Source organism: Globicephala melas, chromosome 3 (assembly GCF_963455315.2).
Source record: "Globicephala melas chromosome 3, mGloMel1.2, whole genome shotgun sequence".
Classification (NCBI taxonomy): Eukaryota; Metazoa; Chordata; class Mammalia; order Artiodactyla; family Delphinidae; genus Globicephala; species Globicephala melas.
The window spans coordinates 158,839,843-158,860,151 of record NC_083316.1 but is presented as its reverse complement, the minus strand read 5'-3'; the positions used below and the strand labels follow the sequence as shown (position 1 = coordinate 158,860,151).

Genomic DNA, 20,309 nt, shown 5'->3' with positions numbered 1-20,309 from the left:
CCCCACCTCTCTGAGCCTGAATCCTTGTCTTAATAAGCCTCCTCGTTTGAAGGAGGAAGTACAGTACCATGGAGGTGGGGTGATTTGTCCCAGGGGCTGCAGGCAGCTGGCCCCAAGGGCTCTAAAACTGCACTGTGACCCAAGGCACATGTGCTCAGTGGTCAGGGCCAGCCTCAGTGGTCAGTACCGAGGCAGGGAGGGTGTGGTGGGACCGGATGGACTCAGACTGGATGAAGAGGCAGTCATGACTCAGGTTTCCCATTGTCATGACCACATAAGAAAAAACATGCTGGAAGCAAATCCGTCAACAGCATACCGCTGCCCAGGTAATGTCAGGGCCACACTGGACTCTCCTCCACTCTGCCTACCAGCAGCTGTTCACTGATCTCTTGAGTGTGGCCCGGGGTGTGGGGTGTGCACTGTCAGGCGTAGCCCTCAGGCCTTCCTGTGCTTTGCCTCCTGAAACCGCCTTGGGTGACAGGTTCTTATTTTTACAACTCGAAGTCTAAACACTGTCCTTTTAGTGATGGATGTCTGCTGACCTTCTGAGTTTTTTTTTTTCTCTTAATTAATTTTTATATTTTGGGTGCGCTGCGAGGCATGCGGGATCTTAATTTCCCAATCAGGGATCGAACCCGTGCCCCCTGCAGTGGACGCACGGAGTCCTAACCACTGGACCACCAGGGAAGTCCCTTTCTGAGTTCTTTTGAGGCACTTCCTGTTTTTCGTGCTTTCTAAAAAAAATTTATTTATTTAGCTGCATCGGGTCTCAGTTGCGGCACGTGGGATCTTAGTTGTGGCATGCGTGTGGGATCTAGTTCCCTGACCAGGGATCGAACCTGGGCCCCCTGCATTGGGAGCACGGAGTCCTAACTGCTGGACCACCAGGGAATTCCCTTGAGGCACTTTCTGAGAACTTTTTTTTTTTTTTGAAGCACTTTCTGAGAACTTTCAAAGATCGTTTGTGGGGAAGAAGGAACCTTGAGACAACCGCTTCTGTTTGCTGCAGGCTCTCACTGCTCCCAGAGGCTGGGAATGTGGGGCTTCACCATCTGCCCCTCACCCTGGACAGAAGATGAGGGATTTCTCCCCTTTTTTGGTTTTTCACCCTCAAGAGAACTCAGAAGTGATGCTCTTGCTGCTTGAGGAGATGCTGCCAGGTCTCCACCTGGGTCTGGGCATGTGTGAGCCCTACGATGCCACCAGGAGGCCAGGCTGCTTCCTGTCCCTCGTCTGTCAGAAGAGCCCTGCTCGCCGCTCACAGCAGCCAGCGCACGTGCAGACTTCATTAGAAGTTCGGTTTTAGTACAAAAGTCACGTGTGTTCATTAGAAAAGAAAGAAGGGTGGGGAGACCAAACGAAGTTTACCCAGGACCCCAGTGCTCAGGACACCTCCTGGGGCCGTTGTGATCGGGCTATGTTCTTCTAGACTTTCCTCTGCAGGCACACTTACACACTACCGAGGCCAGGCCAGTCCCAGGATTCTGGAGAGGGCTCTCCTCTTTCGTTTGTGGGATCCCTGGCTCGGCTGCCCCGAGTGCATGTTGCGGGGTGGCGGCCAGCCGGTCCTGGTACTCACGTGGTGATTTTGAGGACGTCCTTCATGCTGGTTAGCGGGTCCGAGTTGTCGGGGCAGCGCAGGAGGCAGGGCGCAAAGATGATGGCCAGTGCGCTGGGTGACATTCGGTTCACGTCCTCAAGCAGGGCCACCCTGTGGAGCGAGCGGCAGTTAGGGGGTGGCCACAGGGAGCCCCAAGGCCAGAGTCCAGATCCCGGGAAAGTGCTGCTGCAGCCGGGAGGTGAGAAACGCTCGCTCCTGCAGGGTGGAGAGGCGCCACGAAGAAGCCGGGGGCCCCCTTCTGGACCCCCCAGTATGGGCTCACGTCCTGGTGTGGAGCCACCAGAGAACGCCAGCCCGGGGAACGCCGTGGGGTGGCTCTTGCTGGGACCCCACCCCCCAGAGAACGGGGCAAGAGGACGGCAGGCACTTGCTTGACCAGGTGGAAGATGAGCCTCTCCAAGGAGTTGTGGTTGGCTTCTGGTAGGTGCTCCAGGACGGCGTAGATGGCGGCCAGCTGCTCCTGCTTCTCTGGCAGCTCTAGGAGGGTCCTGGGGGTCAGCTCCCTGCGGCCCTCACCCGACAGGCCGCAGGGCACCGGGGAGCCTCCCACTGTCTGGGGCCCGGTTTCTCAGCTGGGGGCACGGGGGTCCGTCCTCCCTGACCGGCCACAGCACGTGCTCGAGGCTCTGAGCCCCGACCTCGACCAACCTGCCGGCTCTCGCCACAGTGGGACTCACCGACGGCGCGGAGGAAGTCGCCGTACTGGGCGAAGGTCATGAGGGGCTCGGGCAGCTCCCGCAGCCACTGCTTGAGCACCCCGGTGATGGCGTGGATGGGAAAGTTCTCCAGTTTGACTGCCGTGGGGTCTGCGGGGAGGGCGCGGCAGCCGGTGAGCTCGGGGAAGGCAGGAGGGCCGAGCCTGGAGCCCCACGCGGTGCCCTCCTGCCCTTGACACCTACCTGTCCGCAGCACCCACCTGTCTGCAGCGCCTGCCGGAGCTCCCTCGTGCGGTTGGCGGCACCCGACTTGCGGTAGAGGCCCTCGGTGTACAAGCCGTGCATCTCCACGTGTTCCAGAAGCTTCTCCAGCACGATGGGCACTGAGACCTTGTCGCTGGTCAGGCTGTCCACGCACACGCCAAAGTGGCCCGGCTCAGTGCCTGGCTCGATCTGCGACGACGGGGATGGGGGTGAGGGTCAGGCCTGGGCTGGTTGTCCTCCCTGTCACCCGCCCCCCTCAGCCCGGCTTCCTCTGTGGCCGCCACCCCCCGTGCTCCTCGTCCTCTCTTGCACGGCTGCCAGAGGTGCCGGGCTGTGGAGGTCCCCGGATGGCTGCTGGCAGGGGGTCCCTGTGTGAAGTACCACAGTCCCCTCCGCCCAGCTGATCCTGGCTTGTGCCAGCCCGTAGGACCCCGCCTCCCTCGTGCAGGGTAGGGGTTTCCTTCCACCTGGAGGGGGGAAGAGCAGGGCCAAGGCCTGGGGTGCACACACAAGCCTGGCCCCAGCTTTGGGGGGCCCTCTGGGGGCTCTGACAGGACCGGGGTGCGCTCTGCTTCGGGACCAGCCCCTCCCACCAGCTCCGTGCTCCCACCTGACACCCAGCCTTGGCCTTGCACCTAGCACACCCTTCTCCTCCACATCTCTCAGAACGGCCTCCCCCAGGTGTTCTGGAGAGTTCCCGGCCCCAGCAGGCTCACCTTCTTCCCACTTGTGTAAGAGCAGTAGGTCTGAATCTTGTGCACACACTTCTTGTGGCAGGTCATCTTGCACACTAGGAGGTCATGGTGGGGGAGGGGGAGAGGGCGGTCACTGACGCGCATCGGGGACCCATGGGTCCCGTGGCCGCCTGTCCCCGTGTCTCAGGACAGTGACAACTGCCTGGGTATTTACGATGGACACGGAGTGGCGGGCTGCTCCTCACACAGGGGCCAAGGGGAGAGGTTACCCTGGCCCGAAAAGAAAGCCAACCCTGACTGGTCCTGGCGGGAAAACTGCAGTGCTAGAGGACTCCTGACCCAGCCTGGGACCCTGGGGGCTGACTGGCTCCCCACCCGGCCTTGGCCACCTCCTGGCTGCCTGACTGGGGGCCGGCTGGCTCACCCTGGGCTGCACCTGGCTCTCAGGGTCCCTGTGGGGACTGACTGGCCTCGCCTGGCACATGGGGGAGGGGCCAGCACTTCAGGCAGTGAGAGCAGCATGAACAAAGACCCGGAGATACGGCCCAGGGTGACTTGCCCAGGTAGGCGTGCAGAGGGGAGGCTGCGGAGTTGGGGGGGGGCCTGGGGGTCAGTTGAGGACCGGCCCCTGCCCCAGCGTGACAGCGGGGCATTTGAGTGGGTGAGGTGCGGCCTTACTGCCCCTGTGGTGAGGGGCAGTGCTCTGGGAGGATCAACCCTGTAGCTGGGGTGAAGGCCCGGGTGCACCGTGAGGGGTTGGGGACATGGTGGGGGGTCAAGGGGTGTGCAGTGGGAGTCGGGGGGCCTGGGGGGGCAGTCGGGGGGCCTGGGGGGGGCGGTCAGGGGCACGGTGGGCGATCGGTGGGCGAGGGGCACTCACCGCTGCAGAGCAGGGCCTTGTCCATGAGCCAGATGTAGGAGAGGCACTGCTCGCAGGACTGGGGGATGCTCACTTGGTAGCTGGCGAACACGTGCCCGTTGTGCTGCTGGACCTGCAGCAGTGGGGGAGGGGGGCCGAGTGGGAAGGTGGACCCCCAACGAGGTGGCCACGGGGCCGCACAGTGGGGACGCTGCCTGCGGCATCTCAGGACCGGGGGCCCTTAAGGCCGAGTAGGAAAACACACACCCGCCCGCGTACACATGTGCACACACAGACATGCGCACACCCGTGCACGTGCACGCGAGAACACACATACTCACAGCACGTTCCTGCTTCCGCTTCTTCTTCTGAGCTTTGCTCTGCTGTGAGGGAGCACAAAGGCCAGCTCTGTGTGGGGTCCCCTGGGGACACCCCCACCCCAGCGACGTCCTGGCGCCGGGACCCTCCCTCGCCTGGAGCGGTAGCACCCACCTTGGGAGGCTCGAAGTCGTTCTTGGTGTGCCCGCGGGTGAACTCGTCCAGCAGCGACTGGAAGAGGTTGAGGACCAGGTTGGTGTCCTTCTCGCCGCGCTCGGCCGCCAGGTTGCTCACGACGATCTGGTAGTTCTCCATCAGGTCCTTGTAGCCGACGTGGATCTTCCCGTTCTGTGGCAATGCAGGGTGTGAGCCTCTGTGAGACAGACAGACGGGGGTGCCCGGGGGAGGGCACGGGGTTTGCCGCGGGGGCCCTCCCTGGGGCTGGGGCTCCACGTACAGGGACGGAATACATGGTCTTGAGGTTGCTTCGGAACTTCTCGGTGGCTTCGATGAATAAGCTCTCGATGGGAGTCTTCTGGGAACGCAGGTCATTTATCTGGAGAGGAAGGGAGAGGTGTGCTGACCCCACGTGACCTCAGGCCGGGCATCTGGGCGGCCATAGCTCCGCCCCATCCCAAGTCCTTCCCTGGCTCCCCTGGGCTTGCAGGGAAACATCCCGGCCCTCTTGCCAACCCTGATGTGTCGGAGATCACTCACTGTGGGTGTTGAGCAGCACTCCTGGCCTCCCCCACCAGATGCTGGTAGCTTGTGAGGACTAAAAACATCTACTGATGTTGCCATGTGTCCCCTGGGGGCAGACTCACCCCTGGCTGAGAAACACTGGTTTAACTGGGGCCCTTCCTGCCGCCCCACCCCGGCGCTCAGTGCCCGGCTGTGCTCCAGGACGGGGGCTGCCTCAAATGGCCTGGTCATTTCACCATGCCTCCACCCCTTAACTGTTCCTGTCAGCCCTCTGTCTCCTTCTGAAGCTCTCAAACACCACACTGTTTGCTGTGGGACTGCCTGCGGCTGGGGCCATGAATACCCTGAGTGCAGGCTGTGATTTCTTCACCTCTGTCTCGCACGCTAAGTGCTCAATCATTGCCTGGAACTGAACGCATTTTGTAAAAGTGTGTGCTAAGTAAAATAATTTGTTCGCGGTCAGCTGCAGCTGAGCGGCAGGACAAGGAAATGTTGCAGGACCTACAGGAGCAGCCTGGCAGGACACCTGTCAGGTGCCTTGCCTGGAAGATTATTCTGGAGGCTAATGCTTCCTTTTTCTCATGTGTGTGAGAAAGTGGGCCACTGCCCCCAAGGGGCGCTCTGAGACAGCAAACCACGTGTCTTTCAACAGCGGATCTCAAACTTCCTGGGCAGGAACTGCAGGACAGAATGCCTCTGCTGGGTGCCCAACCCACGTGTGCACATGCACGTGTGCTCTAGATGATTCCGGCAGGGCCGGGGGTCCCAGAATCAGGTGATGCAGGTGTGACTCACTTCCACACGTTCTGTGCGGCCCCCATAATAAGACACACATTTTGTAGCAAAACGTAAGCATCCCCACCGAGCAGGATGAATGTAGGCTACAAGCGACCTCTCGGGAACCCCTGCCAGGTTTTACAGAAAAGCAGCTGATGCCAAACTTAGGAACAAGGGTGTGGTTTCCAGAACTTTCTGTGTGTTGGAACCGTGGACCTGGACTTTCCATTCCCGCCTGATAAAGCCTTTGGTATGACGGTTTGCAAAACTGCCAGGTGGTTTGCAAAACTGCCAGGCTCTCTGGGGAGGCCTGGGGCCCCGGCTGGCCCACCTTGTTGAGCAGGAACTCATCCAGGTACTTGAGCTCGTTGGCGTTGGTGATCTTGCGGAACACCGACTCTCGCCACTTCTCTGACACCGTGATTTTGCCAATCTTGAGGTTCCGGTTCTTCTTCCCTTTGCCTCCTGGCTCCTTGGCGTGCTTCTCGCCGGCGGCGTGGCGGTGCTGGTGGCTGGAGGGGGCTGGGGAGGGGGGCGGGAGGCAAGAGAGGCTGGTAAGGGCCGTGGGTTCCTGGGGAAGACTCAGGTTGGCCTCTGGGGCATGGTCACAAGTGCAGAGAACCAGGGACCTGTGCTGTCACACACTGAGGTCCGCGGCCAGAGAGCGCCTCTGGGGATGGGGACCAGTCCCAAAGCCCTGCAGCCAGGGCTTGGCCCACAGCTGACTCAAGGCCCCATCTGGAGACTGTCCTCAGGGGCCCCAGTGGCTCTGCTGTCTGTCCCTGAGGCTGCGGGAGACCAACCTTCTAGATTCTTCTTCATGGCGGCGGCTTCCAGTACGACTTGCCCGGGTGCTGTGTTCTCTGTCTCCTCTGTGCCCTCCAGGCTGTATTTCTTATCCTTGTTCTTATGCAGGAAAAGTCTCTTAAACGTGGATCTGTAGGACAAAGTAAGGGATTCCGCTTAAGCCTCAGGAAATGAAGGCAGATGTGAGGCCAAACAAGGGTCCACTTACTGTAATGAGAAATAGCCCTCGTCTTGGTTATCATTGGAAGGGGATGCCACTAAAAATACGGTTGATCTGTGTGAACTGACAGGGGAGTCGGGCAAAAGAGCGAGATGCTGAGCAGATGTCACAGCGTGACCCCATTTTCACATTAAAAAAAAAATTACCCCCCCGTCCCCTCCCCCAAGATTCTTTTATAGGCACAAGGTTAGGGGAAAAAAACCTCAAAGAATAAATAGCAAATCATGTACTATGGATACTGGGCATGTGATGGGGTGAATGGTGGCTCCACCCAAAAGGTATGTCCATGTGCTAACACTCAGGGTCTATAAGCATGATCTTATCTGGGAAAATGGTCTTTGCAGATGTGACTAAATGCTATGGACTGAATATGTGTCCCCCCATATCTGTATGTTGAAGCCTAACTCTCAGTGTGATGGTGTCGGGAGGTGGGGCCTTTGGGAGCTGATTAGGTCATGAGGGTGGAGCCATCATGAATGGGATTCATGCCCTCATGAGAGACCCCAGAGAGCTCCCTCACCACTTCTGCCATGTGAGGACCCAGCAAGAAGAAGGTGTCTATGAATCAGATATCAAATCTGCCGGCACCTTGATCTTGGACTGCCAGCCTCCAGGTCAGTCTGTGGTGTTTTGTTACAGTAGCCCGAATGGACTAGGACACTAAATGAAGGATCTCAAGATTCTGAGTCATCCTGGATTACCCAGATGCGCTCTAAAGCCCATGACAAGTGTCTTTATAAGAGACAGAAAAAGAGAAGACACAGGGGAGAGACGAATGTCATGTGAAGACAGAGGCTGAGATTGGAGGGGGGGTGATGCAGCCACAAGCCAAGGAATGCCTGGAGCCCCCAGAAGCTGGAAGAGGCAAGGAAGGATCCTCCCCGAGATCCTTTGGAGGGAGCACGGCCCTGCCCACACCTTGATTTCACACTTCCGGCCTCCAGAACCACAAGAGAGTAAACTCCTATTGTTTGAAGACACCCTGTTTGTGGTACTTTGTTGTGGTGGTGGGGTCTCCCGAAAGTAGGGGGCTCTCTCCTCCCACTGCAGCCCGTTCCTCACCGTCCTCAGGTTCCCGTCCTGAGTTTGGGTCAAAGCTCCCCCGTCCCAGGGCCCAACCTCTCTGCTCTGTGAACAGAGCACTGTGGCAGAGGCTTTCTGGGGACAGAGCCTTGGCCCAGTTTTTGCTATCTAAGGACCAAGGAGGGGTTCCTGGATGTGGGGATGGAGAAGCTGGGAGCTGGTTCTCATTCCATAAACAGCCAAATGGACACTGTCTGTCTGTGGCCTCAGAGGAGGTGACCCACACTGGCTCTAGGTTTCAGTGGGAATCATTTCACCCCAATGTGGCCACAACCCGAGCTCCGCGTGGGTTTCTCCTCACGGAACTGCTCAGCGAACGTCTCCCCAAAAGAGCTTCATATAAGTGCAGTCGGCTTATGGGAATTTCCTGGTGGTTCAGTGGTTAGGACTCTGTGCTTTCACTGCCAGGGCCCAGGTTCAATCCTGGTCAGGGAACTAAGATCCTTCAAGCCGTGTGGCCAAAAAAAAAAAAAGTGAGAAACGTGTGATCAGCTTAGGAGATCAGACTGCTCCGGGACTGGAGGACCTGGACACCCTGGGTGTCCTCTGGTGGCCTGAGCCCACACCCCAAAACCCCACACTTACTTAGAATCGACGGAGCCTGGGGACAGCCCAGCATCTGTCCCCAAGGATGCGTCACCCGACTTCTTCTTCTGGATGGCCAGCTTCTTCGTGCTGGGCTCCCCGTCCATGGTTTCTGCAGAAGGCTGTAGGGGAGGGGGGCTGGGTAAGCAAAGGCAGGCGCCCTCTCCGGAGGGAAGGTGTGGGTCCCGGTGCCACCATGCATTCTATCCACCGTTCCCTTCTGGTGGTGCTTGGACCCTCAGGGGTGAGAGCTGCCGCCTAAAGCTTTACCTGAGTCTTGGTCTGGGACGGGGACGAGAGGAGCCTGGAGACGTCGCTCGTGGATAAGGAAATGCGCCTCTCCCTGCGAGATCACAGAAATGTGGCTTTTACTGACAAGGGTGAGTAGGAGACATTTGGGGTTGCCATGACTGAGAGGGAGAGGGTAGTGCTACTGGCATCTGGTGGGCGGAAACCAGGGATGCTGTTCTGCCCCCCACCGTGCCCAGGACGGCCCCCACCACAGAGATCGAGACGGCCCCAGGGGTCCACTGTGCCAAGGCCGAGAAAGCCTGCCCTAGCAAAAGGCCTGCATCTTCCTCCATCTCTTTATTCCTTTGGACAGGCAGCCCTCTGGGACAAGGGGCTGGTGATTCGGAGTCACCAATATTTAGCCAACTGGGGTCCGAGTGTGTCGAGAGCTGCTCTTTCAGCCTCTGGGTGCGTGTAATCAGTCCCACTGTTGATGAGGAAACTGAGGTCCAGGCAGGCTGGGGAGGGGGGGGACCTCAACCCAAGGGACCACTTTCCACAAGGCTGGAGGCTTTCTGTGTGAACTGGGCTCATTTGGACAGGGGCTTCAGGGTTCCCGGAAGGTGCCTCGTCTTCCCCGAGCCTCTCCCCACCCCCTGGGCCCTTCTTCCTTGGGGCTCCTACCCACCTGGTGTCAGCTCTCAGGCACAGAGCCTCACGCGTTTCTGGGATGCGTGGCGCTGCCTCGGTCCTGCTCCAGGCTTTGGCTATGTAACCCCCGACCCTGCCCGCCCACCCCAGCCCTTGGAGAAAGGAGGGTACAGGGCTTACTTTGTGGGCGTGAGGGCGACCCCCTCGGCCCGGTGCCGCTTGCTGAGGTCCAGGGACTGGCTCAGCACGGTGCTGGGGCCAGCGGTCATCAGCTTCTTGCCCCGCCACAGCTCCACGGCGCTGGCCAGCCGCTCGGCGTCTGGGTCCCTGTACCGCTGAATCTGGGTGGAGCCTCCTGGGCTCTCGGGCCTGTCCTGGGCCCTCGGGCCAACCCCCAGCTTGCTCTTGTCCTTGGGAGTCTCCGGGGTGGCACCGGGGGCCGGCACGCCGACCCTGCTGTCCAGGGCCAGGCTGGTGGGTCGTTCCACGTGGCCGGGCCTGGGGCTCCCGCCCTGGGCTTCAGCTGGGACCAGGCTGCCCGGCGTGGGCTGCGGGGGCTCCTCGGGCTGCTTTTCAGGAGGAGCCAGCCCTGTGTCCGTCCTCGCGTCCCGAGGGCTTTCATCTTCTCTGTCCTCCTTTCTGTCTTCTGCGAGGCTCTCTTGTGGCTCTGGGACGGCCCTTCCAGAAGGTTCTCTGAGGGCGTGCTCTTCCTTACAGGACTGGATGTGCTTGTTCTGGAGCTTCACGTGCTCCAGCCCCCTCTGCCGGCGTGACTCGCGCTTCTCCCGGCTGCTGGGCACTTTCTCGTGACTTTCGGCTGCGTTTTTCTGGGCTGGGGGCGCCTTCTCCGGTCGGGAGCTCTCCACGGGGGACCTGTCACTGGGCCACGCCTCGGGCTCCAGCTCCAAATGCTCGCCGTCCTTGGATGGTTCTGGGCCCTGCGAGGGCTCCTGCCCAGCTGCCCAGCCCGGCCCGGTCTCTGCTGTTTCCTGTTTGGCGGCTCGCTGGGCTTCCCTCTCCTTCTCTGCAGCCTTCTGCTTCTCTGCCACCATCTGGCTGAAGCTGGTGGGGGGAAAGTGAAGGGAGTGCTTTCAGGAACAAATCCACCCAGGGCGTTGGGGACCCCTTTTCTACCTGCAGGTGCAGGGGTGGGGGGCCAGGTGGCATGTGGCGAGACCCTGGCCCTCAGAGATGCTTCTGGAAAGGCAGAACCTCCTCAGTCAGGGAAGGGGGAGACACGGAATGGCCTCTTGTTGTCATGGCCACCTCTGCCTGGCTGGTTCAGGGGAACCTTTATCAGGTCTGTTGTGGGAGGGATCTGTTCAGAACCCTCTGAATTCCTTTGGGGTCCCTGTCCTGGTGGATTCCCAGGCTTCGTGTGTGAGCGGGGGTGAGGGGAGCCCCCTGATGGCTGGTCCTGGTGGCCTGAACCCTCCAGCTCTGAATCCAGGTGCTCTGCCAACCTGCCTGGGGTGGGCAGGTGCAGTGGTGGTGCGGGGGTCCCTGGCAGAGACTGAGTACCGCCAGTGGTGACCTGGGGTTTTGCCAGTAGGTGCCACCTACCAGCCCTGGAGCGTCCCTCTAGGGTCCTGTGTGCCCAGATGGCTAGATGCCTGCCAGCCCCTCCTCAGCCTCCCTGTGTCCAGACAGCTCCACTGGCCAGACGGTGTCTCAGGCAGCCCTTCGGTGAGTGGAATGTTCTGGGGGGCGGGGGGGCGGGGGGCTTGGTCCCATTCTGCTCACCTCCTGCGCTGCAGGTGCCCCCGGCAGAGGCTCTGCAGACGGATGATGGTCTGTCTCTGGAGCTGGTAGGCTGCCCGCTGCCGGTAGCCCCTCCATGCGGCCTGGAGGTACACTGCTGCCTGTGTCCTCTCCAGTGCCCGGCGGACGCGGTAGGACCGCCAGCAGGCCTGAGAGTGGAGGGGGCATTCAGGGGCTGGGAGGGCGAGACCCCGGCCACCCCCGTCCCCGGCCCCATGGGCCCCCTCAGGACCTGGATGGTGACGGCCGCCCGCCTCATCTGTAGGAAGTGCCTGCGCTCCAGCACCATCCGGAACCAGCTCTGCAGGAGCAGGATCTTCCGCACGACCTCCCGGTGCAGTGTCTCCTGCAGGGCCTGCCGCTCCGTCTCCTTCAGGAAAACCTAGCAGGGAGTGGGCACAGGAGGGGTCAACATGGCCTCCAGAACCCCTGTACTCGACAGGTCTGCTCAGCCCACCCCGGGATTACGTGAGACCAAGCTGGTGTGCTGACTGACCTGACCTGACCAAGGGGAGTTTTTTTTTTTTTTTTTTAAATATTGAGATAGAATTCCCAGAACATAAAATTAACCATTTAAAGTGAACAATTCAGTGGCATTTAGTACGTTCACAATATTGTGCAGCCATCACCTGGATCTAGCTCTGAAACATTTCCATCACCCCAAAGGGAGACTCCGTGCCCATCAGCAGTCATTTCCTAACCCCCCTCCCCCAGCCCCTGGCAATCACTAATCTGCTTTCTGTCTCTATGGATTTACATGTTCTGGACATTTCATATTAATGAGATCACACAATCTGTGGCCTTTTGTGTCTGACTTCTTTCACTCAGCATGACGTTTTCAAGGTTCATCCACGTAAGCGTGTATCAGGGCTGAATAATACTCCACTAAGTGAATGGCCCACATTTTGTTTATCTATCATCTGTTGATGGATACATGAATTATTTCTACCTTTTGGCAAGTGACTAGTGCCACTATGAACATACATGTACAAGGATTTGTTTGCACATCTATTTTCAGTTCTTTTGGGTTGATACCTAGGAGCGGAATTGCTGGGCCACATGGTAACTCTATATGATTAACCTGTTGGGGCACTGTGAGGAGACTTGTCACATCTGGTAGAGCCCTGTTGGGGAGCTGCCAGACATTACAAAGGTTACCGACTAGCTCCTGAACATCCTGTGCTATGGTGTGATGGTCTGATGCCTGAGCCCCACACCTTAGGTCTGCCCCTCTGCCTTCCAGGAAGAAATAACGTGCTGGGCGCCAAGAAACGCACTTCCTCAGCAGAGCCCCTTATTTTTCAGTGAGTGGCTTGGGCCATGGGAGGACCCTGTGTGTAGCAGAAGGTGGGGTACAGTTTGCAGCCACCCTGAGGGGTGCAAACACTGACCTTGGTCTTGCCGATTTGGTAGCTCCTCTTGTCTATGTCCATCTTCTCCAGCAGGGCAGAGATAACCTCCCTGCAGGGCTGGGCATTCTTGGGCAACAGTACCTGGAACTGCTCCGTGAAATCCTGGGTGATTTTGGCCGAGAAAGGAAAATCTGCGTTAGTGTTTCTGCCACCCGACAAGAAGACGGGGCTCCAGCAATTCTCTGGTCAAGCCGAGTTTCTGAAGGCAAAACTTGGTTTGATGTGAACAGTACTGACAAAGCTAAAATCTTGGACTTTCTGAAACAGTCTAAAGCTTAAGAAAGACTGTCGCAGACACAGAGCACCGATCTTTCAGTCAGTCAGTGAGTGACCACTGAGGACCTGCTGGGTGCTGGCGTTGTTGGGGGGCAGCCAGGAGATGGAGCTGCTCTTGGGGGGCCCACAGTCTGGCTCATTAGAAGGCTGAACCATAGCTGGAGGCATGTCCCCACACTGCCCTCGCTTTTCTGGCCTCATTGCACGGCATGCGGGATCTTAGTTCCCCAACCAGGGATAGAACCTGTGCCTCCTGCAGTGGAAGCGCAGCATCCTAACCACTGCACCACCAGGGAAGTCCTAAGGTATGCCCTTTTTAAGTAAACAATTACGCCAAATTTTTAAGAGCGAAGCCATTAATGAGACACACCAGCATTTTCTCCCTTTTCGGTAATTTGCCTTTCCTATTTATGTAGGATCAGAAAGATGACATTCCCATTCTGTGGATGAAAAAGGGAGGCATGCCACAATGAAGCCATGTCCCTGAGGCCATACGGGTAAAGCCTGAACGGGGACCACGTGCTGCCGCCTCTGGTTTCAGGCCCAGTGCTCGAGCACCACACAGCTGCTGCCAGCTCCCAGCATGAGCCAGGGGTTCTCAACCTGGGCCATGTGGACCCCTGGGGACATTCAGTGATACATGGAGACATCTTGGGTTGTCAGAACTCAGGGGAATAGTGTTCCTGGCATCTTGCGGGTGGAGGCCAGGGATGCTGCTCAACACCCAATGGTGCACAGGGCGGCCCTCACCACAGAGAATGACCCAGCCCCAAGTGTCAACGGTGACGTGGTTGAGAAACTGCTGTAATTTGGTCTTCACCAATGTGAGGTTACTGGTGATCTTCTGTGTTTCTAGAAAGCCCAGGGAGTCATCTCTGAAGTCATCACCTCCTTGGGCCTCAGTTTCCATATTGGGAAAATAGGAAGCAGGGCCCCCTTGCTGCTGGTTGACAGAATAAAAGAGCTGGGTATAAAAGTGTGTATTACAGAAGATGCTCAATAAAGGGCCGACCTGCACAGGGATCTGCTTGTACAGTTCCCTCTTCCCCACTTGGTTTAACACACCTCTTGCGAGGCACTATGTCCCCGACCATGAGAAAAGAATGATCTGGTACAAATGCCAACAGTGCCAGCCAGTGTGAAGAAACCCTAATGGAAAGTAACCTGCCAGGCTCATGCTCCATAGACGCGCTCTTTCCGGAGGTGGCTAGTATCCCAGGCAGCCATGCATGTGCACAAGAGCATCCTACCTGGAACGTGTACTTGGCGCTGTAGCCCGACCTCCGGATCCGCACGGTCTCCAGCATGCCTGTGTAGCGCAGCTGCTGCAGCACCAGCTCATCATCGAAACACAGCTCTTTCTGAAACAGGATTGAGCAATCAGGGCAGATGCCTGTAGGTGGCTGGGGACAGGATCCCTGGGAAGAGGTGTCTATTCCCACGTGACTGCCATCCCTCGGGACTCCAGATACGGATGCAGTCAGGGCACACCTGTGGGCTGGGGCTGATCTGGGAATGTCCCCAACCTGGCAGGCGCGGGCACCTGCAGGATCTGTTTTTTTTTTTTTCCTTGCTCCAGACGTTTTTTTGGGAATAAAGACATGGGGCCACTCAGCAGTGATGCCTAAGGCATTCATCTCTTCTAGAAAACTTGGCCATCTGATCTGCTCTATTCCCTGTTGTCCGGGAGACAGATGCCACTTCTCACTGCCTCACTCAAGAGAATTTGCTGCAAAGAGTTATTTCCTAAAGGCCCCTTTCCAAACCTGTTAAACTCATACCCTGTGCCACCTATCAGGGTGAGTAGTGGGGATTCGGCAGACAGAACACACTGCTGGGCCCCCCGTGGGAGGTGTCATAGGAGAGGGGACCCTGGGCTGAGTCCTGAGGGCTGAGTAGAGGACAGGCAGGGGGGGCGGGCAGGGAGCAGCTGGGTGAAGGCCCGAAGGAGGAAGGGGAAGCCAAGGGATGGACAGGGATGCAGAGAGATGCTTGCTGATGGAGGGGTGGGGGTGAGGGGGAGGAGGGGCTGAAATAAGGCTGGATCAGTGAGCTTCCAGCCCAGAGCTCAGGGGCCTGGACTCCATGCTGGTGGGGGTTATTTTAAGTGGATGGAGGGGAGGGAATGGCATGAGGGGAGGGATGTCATGATTGGGTTGGCGGGGGGGGCTTCTGGTATGTGGTGGGCTCTTGGAGACAAGGGATTCTACTCAATACACTAAAAAGCATAGCATAGGGCCCCCTACAGCAAAGAATGATCTGCAGCCATGGCCCATGTCCAAAGCAGGTGCTGATGGAGCGTTTCCCGAGTTGCCCAAAGCTGAGGCAAAATCCGAATGGGTGGAGAAGACAGGCCTCATTCTGCTGCTGGTGGAAGGTGGGGAAGGGGGACAGAACTCTCTGAGATGCCACTGGGGGACCAGGAATGGGACAAGGGAGGGGAGACAGAGTGAGTCCAGGTCCTCGCCTGGGGACGGAAAGCCGTGGCACCTGGCAGGGCCAAGCTGGGCTCTGGACGTTAGCAGAGCGTCCCAGGAGCAGGGGAGAGGCAGGGAAACAGGAAGAGTAGAGACAGAGAGCGTGGGTGAACAGAGTTGCCAAGAGGCACTTGCTCAGAGATCGGTTTGTGCCTGGGAGGGAGCCCAGGTCCCAAATGGCCTCCAGCAAAGTCCCTGAGGGGATGGAGTGGCCGGTGGACCCCTGGGGAGAAGGAAGCCTGGCTGCAGGGGCTGAGCCCGCCACTGTTGGCCCCCACTCGTGCTCTGTCTTTCCAGAAAGTTCAGGATGAGCGGCAGGCTCTGTTGCCTGACTTCAACCTCTTCCTTCCAGCACATTCTCTGCACCGATTGCCTTTGGGATATATCTGAAGAGCACCCCCGACCTGTCCCTCTTCGGACAGACTTTCTCTGGAGCCCCGCCATGTTCCAGAGGACGTCTCTATTCTTGGCTGGTCACCAGGTTGCCCTTGCTGCCTCCTGTTGACCCCCTCTACCCCCGGCTACAGCACACGTCTACAGTTCCCGAAACCTGTGTGGACACTTGCTTCCTTGAGGACTCTCCTGACCAGCCCTCCCCGCTCCCAGCACCGCCCACCGCCCCCCACAACAGGAACACCCCTTGCCGAGCCACCAGACCTCGGCTTGGCTTTCACCGCCCCCGAGACGTGGGAGCCCCTCACCTTCTCGGCGTTGGAGCGGATGCAGCGGATGAAGAAGGGCTCTGCCTTCCCCAGCGCCTCCAGGAGCTTATTAAGGGATGTCTGGGGAGAGAGGGGGAAGGTGCTGAGCTGGGACCCCCAAGAACACACTCCTCGGTGGGAGGGGAGCCAGGTCACCTGCCTGTATCGGCAGCGGGGCATCCGTGCTAATGTAGGACATGGGAGGTTGCAGCGCGACATTCTGACCAGAGGCTGTGCTACCCCGGGGAGCCCCCAAGGGAGCTGAGGGGTCCCCATGGCTGAGAGCCACCATCTTCCCAGGGCCCTCCTGCTTCTGTGTCAGTGCGGGGAAGGTGGTGGAACCAGATAGACTCTTTCTGGGATTTAAAACACGGGTCAGCCTCAGAAGGGACCATGGATGCAGTGGCTTTAGTCTCTGGCCTGCTGCTTCCAAAAAGGATTTGTGGTAGTTCCTACATGGGGTAATTAAAAAAAAAAAAAAAAAAAAAAAGGGCCAGCGGCCATTGGACCCCACTGAAAAAAAGAAAGAAAGTGTCCCTGAGCTTCCTGGCAACCAGGTAAAAAAGGGAAACATGACCTAAGGACACAGTTTGGTGGTCACGTCAACTCACATGCTGATTCATGACTCTTTTAACTTGGTGGTTCTCAACCAAGGGTGATTCTGTTACCCCAGGGGAATTTGGCAAGATCTGGAGGCTTTCTGGTTGTCGTGACTGGACAGCGCTGCTGGTATCTGGTGGGTGGAGGCTAGCGATGCTGCTGAGCGTCCCACAACTCATACGACGGCCCCCACCACGGAGGATGACCCAACCCCAAATGTCAAGCTCTGACGAGGTCAGGAGCCCCCGGGATAACAGTAGGCTGCCTGTGTTGGGTTTGTTTTGACCCAGCCACGTGAGTGTCAGGCTGAGTTCAGCACCGCCTCCTGCCCCCTTGGGCCACCTACCTGGAACTGGGCGCTGATGCTGGGCGGCTTCTTCTTCTTGTGCAGGTGCAGCAGGGACTTGGTGGTGCGGTCGTGCAGGGTCATACTGATGATGAGTTTCAGGGATTTGGAGTCCAGCAGGTTCTAGGATAGAAACACAGGGTCCGGCCTGCCCTCCCAAAGCCCCAGCGGGCACTGGGAGACCTCTCGGACGTCCCCGGAGTCACAACAATGCCCCTCCCAGGTGGCAGCTCTGAGGCTCAGTCTTGGGGTTGTGCTGTCAGAGACAGGGTGGGGGCAGGTGGGCCGGGTGGTGGTGACAGGGGGACTGAACCTGGGCTGTGTCCTGTGGATGGCGCTGCCTCCGGGCGGGCTGGTTACAGCCTCTCGTGGCCCGAGTGCCCAGAAGCCAAGAGCTACAGAGTGCTGGCTTCCTTCCTCGCAGCTCAAGGAATGCCAAGCACCCCGTGTTTCCACGTGCGCTCCTCCGGCCAGCTCTCCCTCATGGGCCAACCCTTACTGTCGCTGATGAGGGGGACTAGCGCTGTCCCACCTGTTGGCCAGACCTGTTGGCCCACCTGTTGCTATATACTCTCCGTCTGCACGCTGTACGTAGAGACTAGACAGAACGTCAGGGTGCACTTGACCCAAGGCCGGCTGCTGGGGTCTTGGCTGCCAGCGGTGCACAGCTGCCCCCTTCCTGACAGGACCACCCTGACTGAAGGGCCTCCTCTCCCTGGATGCCCACGAGGTGCTGCAGCCATCCCACCCTCTGGAGGTGGATCGCAGCTAAAGACCCCTGATGTGGGGATATGACAGAAGGGTCCCATTGCCTCTCGGCGAGATAAGCTCTGTGGTAAACACTCCTGGGCTCCCCGGGGGATCAGGCTGAGCCCACCTCCTGGCTCAGTCCTGACCCTGCCCAGACTACTTCCCCCTCCCTCCCCCCACTTCGGGTTTCTCCTGGGAGCTCCCCCTTAAACACCACTTGTGCAGAGATCCCCATCACAGGCCCTGCCTCTAGGAAACCCAAACAAAGACACCTCTGTATCATTTCAACAGGAGACACTGTTTTCTAGAGGGGAAGGGGGAGATGATAGGAAAGGGAAGGAATCAAAGAAGCTTGAGAAGTTAAAAGTCACCTCCCGCCCCCCCCCCCGCCGCCCCAGTTTTCCAGAAAAACTTGAACCAGGCGCTTGCAAGGCAGTGTCAGACGGTGTCGCACGTGTTTACCTTTGGAATGATCTGCTTTTGTTTGATACCTTTACTTTTCCTGTCAAAATATTAAAAATGGTTTTGTGAACAGAAGGAACACGATGTCTGGATCTGGGTTAGTTCAGCAAGCCACACCTTGCGGGTTAGATGGAGTGAGAACAGAGAGAGGAAGAGAGTCCAGAGGCACAAGTGCAACGAGGCCGCCGCCTCGCCGGGGACCTGGTGGGCTCCCCTGCACATGTGTGGGGGACTGTTGCTCCTGTGACTGTGCACACCGGCCTCACTGGGCCAGCGGCTGCCCCTGGGGTGGCAGGAGCACCTGGTCTGGGGGCCACTTGGTCTGGGAGCAGAAGGGCTGGCTGGTCATCTACAGGGCAGAGCACAGGGCTGGCTATGGGGGAGCTGGGATCTCACGGGACGATGGTGGGATGCCCCACATGGGGCTTCGGGGGATCCCGCGAGGCTCTGACGCCTACCAGGTGTCCCAGCTCTATTTGCTACACGTTGGCAAACATCAAGCCGTCCGCAGAGACCCTTCCGCCCCCGCCCCGACAGCAGGGCAGGGGTCTGTCTCGCAAAGAACTGAGAGGGGGCCTGGGTAGGGGAGCCTTTGGACTCGAACTGGCAGAAGGTTAAAAATGAAAGCTGATCTTTTGGCCGAGGGAGGGGGGATGACCCCTACCCTCTTAGACACTTTATGGAATCTTGCAGAGGAGAGAAAGATTTAAAAAAAAATTGCAGCTTGGCCTGTTTTTAAGACCCACTGAGAAAACGGTTCCCCACAGATTTGCAAGATGCTCGGCTGTGAGGTTCTCTGTGTGTCAGGTTTCACGTTAATCCCGGTGGGGTGGAATAAGGCATAATAAAAATGACTTTGCAAACAGGCTGCACGGCAGGCACAAGCTTTGCTCTCTGCTGGCCTGAGCCCCGAGCGGTTGCTTGTGCCCATTGGTTGAGGCTGCTGCCCACCTGGTATGTGGGTACGAAAATCATCACCCCTGCTTTGCAGACACAGGCCAAATGCTCAGAGCGCTCAGGTCATGCAGTGAGTTAGTGGAAGGTCCAAACCTAGTCTGTGTGGTTTCTGGCCCTTTGTATCACGTCACGCCCCCAAAGCAGGGTCACGGGATGCGCGGAGGCCCGCAAAATTGCACACCCTGCTTCTGACGGCTTCTTTATAAGCTCACGGTGGCAAAGGCGGGGGTGGGGCGAGGGGAAGCAAGCCTTGCTCTGCACATTTGGGGGCAGAAAATCAGATGCTTCGTGGGGGAGCATTCCTGTGAAGCTGTGCTGGGCACTGGGGAGCTGGCAAGGATTTGGGTCACAGTGCAGACACCAGGGAGGGAGTATTACGAGGACCACTTAGCGACGGCTGGTGTGAGAACAGAACCACAAGACAGCGCAGCGTTTAGAGTGGCTGATTCAGTGTTACAGGAAGCCCACGTGGGCCGGGCCCGGGCGGGGAGGCGGTCGTTGCACTTGTGGGGGAGCGGGGGGTGCCCACAGCCTCAGGGGGGACTCACAGGATGAAGGTGCGGGGTTTCTGGAGCCGACTGAGGGACTGGAGAAGCCTACGGGGGTCGTCACCCTGCCAGGGCAATCCTTTGATGGTCTTGATGATTTGGTCATGCAAATCGCTGGGTGGGGGGGAGGGGTGCAGTGATAGAGAGAAGACCAAGTTAGAGCAGCGGGCCCGCCACCTCAGGGTCCCTGGCACGGTCGGGACCGTCCTCAGGCCACTGGAGCCAAAACATGCAGCTGGGGGAAGCCTGAACGCTGCCGCCACTCCCTCCTGCACCAAGAAGAGGGCTTCACCCGGGAGCAGCAGCCCACCCCAAGGAGGCTCCGCCCTCCCGGGAGGCAGGGGGCTGGGGCCACTTCCGGCTGAACAGAGTTTGCAACATGGCATCTCGGATCGCTGGAAAAGGCCTCACGTTTAAGAGCCTTTTGGAGTCTGTAAAAAGTATCAAGGGGCTACTGAAAACAGAAGACCGGGGAGGTCTCTGTGGGAAGCAGCAGATTGGTTTCTCCTGATGGTTCTGTGGGCTGCCTCCTTGTGGGCTTCAAGAAATG

The 20,309-nt window shown here is 58.4% G+C and overlaps 1 protein-coding gene across 12 annotated transcripts in view; it reads right to left on the bottom strand.

Moving 5' to 3' along the window:
- Positions 1 to 20,309, bottom strand: part of MYO9B (myosin IXB) — a 91,076-nt gene that overhangs the window by 5,241 nt on the left and 65,526 nt on the right. For 8 of the 12 annotated variants that reach the window (XM_060296847.1, XM_060296838.1, XM_060296845.1 and 5 more), the window contains 22 exons: positions 19,760 to 19,873; positions 18,255 to 18,294; positions 17,043 to 17,165; positions 16,097 to 16,177; positions 14,169 to 14,279; positions 12,622 to 12,744; positions 11,463 to 11,612; positions 11,213 to 11,379; positions 9,650 to 10,531; positions 8,858 to 8,930; positions 8,588 to 8,709; positions 6,696 to 6,829; positions 6,224 to 6,414; positions 4,871 to 4,969; positions 4,588 to 4,761; positions 4,437 to 4,478; positions 4,117 to 4,228; positions 3,258 to 3,331; positions 2,538 to 2,730; positions 2,299 to 2,427; positions 1,993 to 2,098; positions 1,580 to 1,711 (listed from right to left, as the gene is read on the bottom strand). In XM_060296847.1, the coding sequence (XP_060152830.1) occupies positions 1,580 to 1,711; positions 1,993 to 2,098; positions 2,299 to 2,427; positions 2,538 to 2,730; positions 3,258 to 3,331; positions 4,117 to 4,228; positions 4,437 to 4,478; positions 4,588 to 4,761; positions 4,871 to 4,969; positions 6,224 to 6,414; positions 6,696 to 6,829; positions 8,588 to 8,709; positions 8,858 to 8,930; positions 9,650 to 10,531; positions 11,213 to 11,379; positions 11,463 to 11,612; positions 12,622 to 12,744; positions 14,169 to 14,279; positions 16,097 to 16,177; positions 17,043 to 17,165; positions 18,255 to 18,294; positions 19,760 to 19,873 (3,372 nt within the window). The remainder of the gene's footprint in view (positions 1 to 1,579; positions 1,712 to 1,992; positions 2,099 to 2,298; positions 2,428 to 2,537; positions 2,731 to 3,257; positions 3,332 to 4,116; positions 4,229 to 4,436; positions 4,479 to 4,587; positions 4,762 to 4,870; positions 4,970 to 6,223; positions 6,415 to 6,695; positions 6,830 to 8,587; positions 8,710 to 8,857; positions 8,931 to 9,649; positions 10,532 to 11,212; positions 11,380 to 11,462; positions 11,613 to 12,621; positions 12,745 to 14,168; positions 14,280 to 16,096; positions 16,178 to 17,042; positions 17,166 to 18,254; positions 18,295 to 19,759; positions 19,874 to 20,309) is intronic. The other 4 variants (XM_060296843.1, XM_060296844.1, XM_060296846.1 and 1 more) reach the window with 2 other exon arrangements.